At 36.7% G+C, this 8,961-nt stretch overlaps 2 protein-coding genes across 2 annotated transcripts; one reads left to right on the top strand and one right to left on the bottom strand.

The window, feature by feature from the left end:
• Positions 1-110: 110 nt before the first annotated feature.
• LOC144636287 (uncharacterized) lies at positions 111-5,489 on the bottom strand. Its single transcript, XM_078495459.1, has 3 exons — positions 5,350-5,489; positions 2,286-3,940; positions 111-1,716 (listed from the first exon to the last, which is right to left on the bottom strand). The coding sequence occupies exons 2-3, from the start codon at positions 3,921-3,923 to the stop codon at positions 1,501-1,503; spliced, it is 1,854 nt and encodes a 617-aa protein (XP_078351585.1). The 5' UTR covers positions 3,924-3,940; positions 5,350-5,489; the 3' UTR covers positions 111-1,500.
• A 10-nt stretch (positions 5,490-5,499) lies between these two features.
• On the top strand, positions 5,500-8,114 carry LOC144636503 (cyclin-dependent kinase 2-interacting protein-like). Its single transcript, XM_078495723.1, has 4 exons — positions 5,500-5,828; positions 6,253-6,373; positions 7,067-7,199; positions 7,793-8,114. Exons 1-4 carry the CDS (start codon positions 5,587-5,589, stop codon positions 7,987-7,989), a joined length of 693 nt encoding a protein of 230 aa, XP_078351849.1. The 5' UTR covers positions 5,500-5,586; the 3' UTR covers positions 7,990-8,114.
• Positions 8,115-8,961: the final 847 nt, after the last annotated feature.

Below are 8,961 nucleotides of genomic sequence, written 5' to 3'. Positions count from 1 at the left end.
AATTGATTTTAACATTCTGCAGGTTTTATGCCCTTAGACTGTCATTTTGATCTTGGGAAACTTATTTAGGACTTGTGGTGATATTGTTACAATGGTTATGTGATTTTGAACCTGGTTTGTAATCTGTTTTTATCCGAACTGCAAAATCTTGTACTTTTTTGTTTTGTACTGTACATTTGAAATACTCTTCCTAGAAAGGTCACTTCGTTATGTAAGTGTTTGGTAATTCAGGATTTTAAGGTTCCATTGTGATTTCTTTTTTTTTTTTTTTTTTACTTAAATGCAACCCTGTTTCATAAATTAACACTCATTCATGTCTTTTCCGACATTCAACTGCAGGTTTAAACTGTTTATTTGCAGCTCAAACACCATAAAATCCTGAAAACCAAAACCACACTAACAAAATCTGATTGCATATTCTCTTAATACCTTTCAAAGTTCAGCATTATATTTCCTGTAATTATTGTTGTTTTGGGACATGTATACAATGTAAGTATATACTAAACAATCTGAAGTTAGTTTTGTTTATACATACACATAGATATGGAGGTCTGGGATGTGAACCATTGAGAGTGTTTTAAGTCTTCAAATTTCTTTCTTACCGCCGTAGGTTCAAAATTGTTTTGGCTTTTTCACTTTCTATTCTTCATTAACTGATTACCTTCGCTATAAAGGCATTTCAAACCTTCTTTCTATTTTGCCGTTTTCATTGATCAGAGTAAGTCAAGTGCATTGTATATTGTTTGCCTGGAAGTATTTCAACCACAATAACCATTGTTTCTTTTTGAACACTTGAGATTGAAACAGTGAAACAGCCATTGCAAATATGATGGTTATTGCCCTTTTTTCTGGTAGTTTGTTGGCCTGAAGACTTAATATTTATCTAATATTTATACAGATATTTTGTACATATGTATTTTATAACTACGAAAGAGTAAGTCAGAGATTATCTGCGAGTTTGAAACTTAGAAGAGTATTTATTCCGACTGAGACGTATGTTGTTGGTCATGACATAACATGAGAGTTAGGCAAGAGTGTGTGTTGTTTGCCTCTCGAACATTAAATGTGTTTTACAATATCTGTGTTGTGTTATTCTTTGGTGTGTTCTCAGTAAATTAACATGGATGTCTTGGGGTTTTATAATGCCTTTGTTATTTTTTTGTCATTTTCTGTATGTCTTCTAAACCAGAGGACTAGCATTAAATAATTTTATTTCTATTCTCTTCCACTCTCACTCATTAAAATAATAATTAAAATTCATTACAATTTTTGTGTTGTTTAACAGAAAAACGCCAACACTATAATATTACAGTCAAATGCCTCAGCAAAATACTGGATTCTTTTTTAATAAATGTTCCAGCCCAGATGTGCACGTGGCAATATTTGGCAGAACTAAAAGAATAATAGTCTGTAAATTAAAATATAAAAAGTTCTTCACACTGTATTTGATCCAATTCTAAATTCTATAATATTATCTGTTTTCGAGAATAAAAATAAATTTCATCGTTTTTTCTTCAAAGGAGCAGGCTTGGCTTTAATGTCTTTGCATTTTGGTATGTGTCTTTCAGCTGTAGCAGGATTGAATTTCCTCTCGCAGTGTGGACATTGGACGTAGTCTGGGTTTTCAGTTGGTGGTGGAGGCTCATTGCTCAATCCCTTGGCGTAACGGATAGCTTTGATAAAATTTTCATGTTGAGCTCTCCAGTCTGCCTTTGGCTGAAATCAAAATAACATCAAGTTTAGTTTCTAATCAGCACTGTTTTTCCAGAAGAGGTATACTCGGGATGCAGAGGTGTAAAGGATTATTTGGGGTATTTTGGGCCATGGGTATCATAAAAATAATATACAACCCACACAACAGAGCTTGGGGGCCATTGGAAATTATGATGGGGAAAGGGTTCTCAAAGGCGGAAACATTTTAAGAAAAGTGTAAAGCTAACTGGAATTTCTAAAGGGGGGAGGGGGGGTGTTTGGGTATAAATATTGTCGGGAGCCACACATGGAATTGAAGTTGAGTATGAACATCCTTTGTAATGTTTGATTTGGGCTTGCAGGGTTTGAAGAAGCTAACTTAAAAGGGATTTTTGAGGTTTACCCCTGTGTTGATTTTTGGGTATTGCACGTAATGTGGTCATGGTTGGTCAGCATACATTATGTAGGCCGAATTTTTTTCCTTGAGTGTTTCCCGTCTAAATGTATAGATGGAGCTTGTGAAGGTATGAATTTGTTCACAGGAAGTAAAGCAGGGCATAGATTCAAGGCCAAAGACATACGGAAATACTTACCCTTTTCTTGGGCTCCTCAAGGTGTTTTCCACTTTCCACATACTTTTCAAATTCAGTGCCAACATTGCGATGCTTTCTTGTATCAAAAACCTTTCGTTTGGAGTTTTTACTTTTTGCGCACACTTTTTCATGCTTGGCTAGCCTGTCTGGAGCAAAATTACGTCCACAGATAGAACATGGGGCAACATCAAGTGAAACCTCACCAATGCCCTTAGTTGCTTCCTCGTAAAAATTATTGTAAGCATTGTCATGGATATTCTCACTTTGATCAAGTTCATCCTCTGGTGCTTGTACGGGAGGGGGAGTTTCTTTTTTTACTGGTTGTTTGTGGGGTTTTGACACCTTTTTTGGAATTGTTTTCTTGGTCTGTTTAGAATCTTCAGCAGGTTTGTGTTGCTGAGGCAAGATGGCATGTTCTTCTAAATTGCGTTTTTCTGCCATCCATTTTTCATCCTCTTCCTTCTGCCGTTTCTCCTGTTCTTCTAGTTCTTTTCTCTGTTTCTTCAACCTTTCAAGTCTTGCTTGCTCTTCCTGTATCTTAACAAGAAGTTCATTTTCTCTATGAGAAAGAGACACCTCAGATTTCTGTTTGTGTTTTTCTAACCGCTCTGCCCTTTCTTTATCCTGTTCCAACTGCCATTTTTGAAAGTCTGTCAATTTGCCATTATCAACATCATCCAGGGGTTGATTTGAAGAACTGATAATTAATTTTTGCTTGCTAAGTTGTTTTTGCTTCAGTGCCTTTGCTTTCAGTCTGCTTAAATTTGGAGCTACACTGCTATAATCTGTAAGGGTGCTCTGTGCATCGTCATAATCACTAGCAGATTCTTCACGACTGGGGGGTGGTAACGGAACCTTTGATTGTTTCACATTTGGTTTTCTTTGAATAGGAGGAACAGGCATGAATGGGCCAGGAGCCTCAAAACCCTCGCCATCATCTTGTACCAAGAAAGAATGAGTTTCATATCTTTTATTAGGAGTTGGTGGCTTTCTTCTTGCTGCATTGGAACCACCCTTGTTGACGGGAGGAAGTGGGTCTTGTTTATCTATACCCTTTGTCCTTTTCCGTACATTGACACCAATGTTCCTTGCTGGATTCCTTGTTGAGTATTTTGACGGCAATGGTTTTTGTGATGATGGAGGTTCCTGTTTCAAACTTTTTCGCTTCCCAGCTGACAAGTTTGTTTTTGAAAGTTGTTCGCTGTTAAGTATGCCTTGTGATAGCGTGTCCTGTTTTTGCTCCTTGACCATTTTAAAATGTGATTCAATCGGGGGTAGCAATTCGGGATTTTTCTGTCCTTTTCTTGTAGCCTCCATTGCTCTTCTCTCCGCAAAGAATTCTCGTACCATTCCTCCACCATTACTGCCTTGTTTAAGACTATTTTCCTGTTGAATAACTCGTAACTTATTGATCTTCTCCTCTCTTTCAAGCTGAAGTTTCTTGCTAAAATCACTTCTGAGTAATTCCAGGCGTGATAACCTCTTTTTAGGGGAATTTCTATTTTGGCTCATGTTGTTAACTTGAGAAAGATTAGTTGAAACTGACATAGTATCGGGAATGTGAGATGAAGGCTCTACATTGCTGTTGTACTGACGCAGTGAACGTGTCCGTGAACTGTCATAAAGGATCTGCGCCATGAAGTTCCTCACTTAATCTATGATAGATAAATGGGTAATAAATAAAATTAAGATCACAATTAATTTAGAGCCTTACCAAAAACTGCCCAAGATCTTTGTAAACTTTAAAAAGTACTGGCAGTATTACTGAGCACAAGAGGCACTAAGTGCTGAGGTTTTGGAGAAAGTGAATTTTGTGAACATCCCGCTGGTGATTTAGATGACCGTCATAAAATGATTGCAATCCTTATCAGAAGTGAGGTGTTACAAACTAAGTTTGAAATAATCTGTTTAGTTAGCCTGTGAGCAAGCTCTCCAGGCTATTGCGGCATAGTTATCTGAGCTCTGACGAGGTCTTATGAATTCAGTTCAGGCATTGAATCATACTGTTTTGTTAACTAGCGTAAGTCGTGTTCCTGCAGAGAGGCACAAGTCTTATCACGGAAAGCTACACTTGGAGTTTAAAGTGTCCTTTTTCCATATTTACTAAGTTTAGATTTGTCGAATGAATATTACCTAACGATGTAAAACCAAAGAACTGCTTTGTGCTTTGACGAAGTCTTCATGAATGGATATCAATTTTACCTGACAATTTGAAACTCTGTTGTATAATTCTTTAATTTGTTGTTGTCAGGTAAACACAGTGGGTGCTAACACCCACATCACTCAACCAGAATCAATTACACCAAGGAACCAATTGCACCGCACCAAATGAAATGAAGGACATTGTGAAGTGTCCCTGCAGCGATTATTTTCAAAAATACACTCCAGCTTCTAGAGGCTCAAACAATCTTAACAGAATAAACACGGAGATTGTACTTTGATACAGAAAAGTGTAATTGACAAATAATTTTATCAGGGATGATTTCATTTTTTGCCTGTATATTATAAACTTCGAAATTACTTTGTGGGCGAGACTGTGTACGTGCTTCAAACTATTTGTTTAAAATAGGGCTCTGTTACGGATCAGTGAATTGAGCCTCTTTACTTCAAAATGGCACTAAATTCATTGGGATCCGTGAATGAAATCACCAGATTTTTATACTGAAATGCCAAATCACTGTGAATACAACGTGAATTCACTGAATCTAGAAAATGTTCAAGGATGTTTCGAAACTTAAATAAAATCAAAGTTTATGTTTACGTGTTCTGACACGTGTGTAACATCGTCTGCGAAATCTTTTATAATTCGTGATTTTTCAAGCGATCTCTTCTTCCGAATCGTATATTTAAGCTTTTTTTCAAGATATTACAAGGTTAAAAGTGTTTAGAAAGCCAGTAATGTGAAGACAAACCAACGATCGCTACGATCTTACGGGAGTAAAGCTGTATTGAATTGTCGATCACTATCGACCAGAGAGGGCCACGGCGAAATTGAAATCACGAACTAAAAAAATTTTCCCTGTCCTTTTCCAAAAAGCGCGCAAAAACGTAAAAACAGACTTACCTCCAAGCATAAATTGTGTTCTCTTTCGATAGTTTCAAAGCATTTTTAAACGAATCTCTACAACGATTTGATAGTAAGTACATTTATATTCTTACATCTTTAGTGAATTATTTTTACACGCGATTGGCGTTGCTATGTAAATAAATATTCGTTGCTAATAATCATTTTTTGGTGTCTTCCGTTTCTTAGCAACGTGTTAGTTTCAAACCCAGTCTTCTTCCGCGCAGCTCATCCAATATGGCGACCCCATCGCCAAAAAAGTTAAAATCGCCAAAAACTCCAAAAACGCCGTCTAAAAAGGAAAGAATTTCGCAGTCAACCTCTCCGAAGTCGTCTCCCAGCAGAAATTTGTCAGATGTTGCTAAAAGGCTAAGAGATTGCTGTGCAAATTGGCACGAACACGTACATAAATGGTCGAAACTGAACGAACTGGGAACATCTGTGGCTAACAAATTGGTTAATTTACAGCTTCAAAAAGAGTAGGTAACAGTATTTTGTTTTCAGTTATTAAGCATGTTGTTTTTAATACATTCATACCATATGTTTATCCATATTTGTTCAGAGTTTACAAGTTGCAATGCGCGTTTCAATTTAGTTTACAGTTTAGTCGCCTCTAATGCACCTATCAATGGTTTGCCCCAGGATGGGGGGGGGGGGGGCAACCCCAGGGGAATTTGAAAATTTTTGGAAGCCAGAGTAGAATTCCCGACCCCTGGGCACCTAGTGAATGTCAAATTTCACATATCTCCTCTTAAATTTCTAACCCAGCAGACCATTTTAGATGTCAAAATCCCCACCCTGGGAGAGCTTCATGATGTCAATTTCCCGTGGGTTGCCCCCCTCTCCCATCCTGGGGCAAACCATTGATAGGTGCATAATTTCATAATTTTGGTAAAATAATAGATACCACACAGATGAGGAAACCACTACTGTTGCTCTTTCAAGCGACCAAGACTCGGCCTTTAAACTGCAAGAGGAAACTATGAAGGCTTCTCAGGAACTTTCAAGAATTTATGGTTCTTTGGTATGAACAGTCATTTTCAGTAGTTTTAAGGCTATAATTAAAAGCTTGTTTTAATAAATTATTTCATTAGCATTTTTTGTTCAGCTATAGAACCTATATAAGTCTTCACTTTAGTTAGGTCAGCACGTAATGGCTCTCCCTTCTGAGAGATGTGCTGCATGACAACCCAGGCCCGGGAACCCAGGCAACCAGCAAAATTTCCGATAACCACCCCCCTTAAATAAGTCGTCTTGAAAATAAGCCTCCCCCTGGAAAAGAAAACATCCCAGCCCGCGCTTGTTTTGTGTTGTGTATGGCTAGTTTTGTTGTGGTTATACCTTTTTCAGACAACTTTTCTTCAAAATATTATATAAACTGTAAATTTTTTGCATATTATCCAAATTCCTTCTGATAATTACCGGTAACACCATCACTGCCACTATGATGTACCGAATACGTCATAATTTCTGTACTTCATGTGCCAATATGACGTACTGAGTTCGTCAAGAAAATCAAGACCACAGTTGAAACCCCGACAGCACACTGAACTCAAAAGCCGACGGCAGATGTGACTTAGAGAGACTTCTGGCCTGGTAACTACTCGTCACTAACTACTTTCGAAATTTTTGGCTGTAATCTGTCTGCCATCTTGTATGATATGATTATATTAGCCTGGGACTTATTATGTTCTTGTCTAAAAACTGTTCTTTTTAGGCCGATTTGCACACAAAAATGGAAGCTCTAGTACAGAATTTTCATGCCATAAGAAACCTACAGGCTCTTCAAAAGAACAGTGAGGACAGTTCAGGCAATCAAATCTTCAATACCTGGACTATTGAGCAATTCTGTAAGTTAATATTTTTTTCACCTTAAAGTTACAAGTGAAATATTGTTTATATTCTGCTTTTGCAAACTAAAGGGGGTGTGGTGGCCTTGGCATGTTGGAAATCTTCTGGATAAAAAAAAAGTTCAAGTGCTGACTGGGACTGTTGTCCTTGTTCTTCTTGATGTTTACTTCATTTATAAGAAGAACTTGAATAAAGTACAAGTCGTTTTGCTCTTCCCTGTCACATATTACACTGTAAAGTTTGAATTCTTCCAAAGCTTTTTACATACATGTAAGTAATAGGGTTGTGTGTCTTCAACAACATATATCCAGAAAACTATAAGCTTCCTGGGATATAAGCCCTCCTCTAGATAACAGTACTGAACAGAACTAAATGTTGCTTTATTATGACTTTTTAACTTAAAAACATATTTTGATCGACACTACCATGGCTCATTTTGAAACTTTTTTAATTCCATTTACAAGCCCCCTGGATCTAAGCCCCTTTGTTTATAAGCCCACCCAAACCCCTTACGAAGTTGTATAAGCCCAGAATTTTATGGTAATTATTAAATATAACTATATAATAATAAATTTATTTTTTTGCATTCCAGGTGATGTATCACAGAGACTTTTAGATTCATTTTCCAAAGAACTTTCTTTAAAGGAGAAGCTAGTAATGGAATTTGCTCACTGTAGAAACAGAGATGAACTTATGGTGTATTTGTCACTGTGGCTACATGAGCCACTCTTGGACAGTGAAAATGACATTCTTTTAGAAAGCATGTTGATTGAAACTGAGTTGAGATGACATGACAGTCATGCAATGGGATTTGCATTAAACAACTAGTTACCGGTATTAATATCTTGCACGATCTGTCCACTGATACAGTACAGTAAAAACCCGCGTATAAGAACCTAGGTTTTTTCAAGTTAGCCTAAACAGGTTCTTAGTCGGGTATAAATGGTATTTAGTGTACAATTAGGCTAACTAGGTTCTTAATTAATAGGTTCTTAACTTTTGTACAAGAAATAAAGTAGAATTTTTAAATGATCTGGTCTTTAATGTACAATAACAGTATTCTTGGAGGCTTCGACACAAGCTTCTTTTTTCAAGGAGGACTAGTTTTATGTAACTATGCTGTAACTATAATGTGTACAGACTGTATATATTTTTGAGAAAATTTTTTAATTCTATTTTTTGAGAAGATTATTTTTTCTTTTTTGAAAATAAGAACCTGTTTTAGAATTTTAGCCTAAAATGGGTCTTATAAAAAGTGTGCTTAAAAATGGTTCTTAAATGCGGGTTTTTACTGTAGCTCAGTTGGTACATGCAGAATTAAGGAATGCAATGGCAGAGCTGTTCAGGTGGCTGGTTCATGTTAAGCTTGCTGAAGTTTTGCTGCTTGTTAACCTGCACCTCCCCAGCTCAACAGCAAAGCGGCAAAAAAAAAAAAAAAACAGCAACTACAAAAATAAACAGCATGCAGGGCATGCAGAGGCAATGTGATGACATTTCCAAACATTATTGTTACTGATTGAAAGTAACTGACAACTTCTGTGTTTCAAGAATGTTTGTTCAACAAAAAGTTGCGTTATCTTGTAGCCTGACATCGGATACATGATACAATTCTTTTTACAAGTTTTCATGCAAGGTCCAATGCTTTCTTGTTATTGTTTAAACAGATGGACCACAGGCCCATTGTAAAAGAAAATTGCAAAAGAAAATAACATGTCTGTCCACTGAATTAAATGGAACTCGTCAAATACATAATTTGTCATA

Source organism: Oculina patagonica, chromosome 13 (genome assembly GCF_052425735.1).
Source record: "Oculina patagonica isolate OP01 chromosome 13, crgOcupat, whole genome shotgun sequence".
NCBI lineage: Eukaryota > Metazoa > Cnidaria > Anthozoa > Scleractinia > Oculinidae > Oculina > Oculina patagonica.
This window is presented reverse-complemented; position numbering and strand designations above follow the sequence as displayed.

What these genes read in the sequence shown, in the direction of transcription:
- LOC144636503 (XM_078495723.1), top strand. Translation starts at nt 5,587, where the DNA reads ATGGCGACCCCATCGCCAAAAAAGTTAAAATCGCCAAAAACTCCAAAA. An exon ending in AATTTACAGCTTCAAAAAGA is followed by an intron (nt 5,829 to 6,252) that starts GTAGGTAACAGT and finishes GTAAAATAATAG; the next exon opens with ATACCACACAGATGAGGAAA. An exon ending in CAAGAATTTATGGTTCTTTG is followed by an intron (nt 6,374 to 7,066) that starts GTATGAACAGTC and finishes TGTTCTTTTTAG; the next exon opens with GCCGATTTGCACACAAAAAT.
- LOC144636287 (XM_078495459.1), bottom strand. Translation starts at nt 3,923, where the DNA reads ATGGCGCAGATCCTTTATGACAGTTCACGGACACGTTCACTGCGTCAG. An exon ending in TTGAGGAGCCCAAGAAAAGG is followed by an intron (nt 1,717 to 2,285) that starts GTAAGTATTTCC and finishes TTTTGATTTCAG; the next exon opens with CCAAAGGCAGACTGGAGAGC.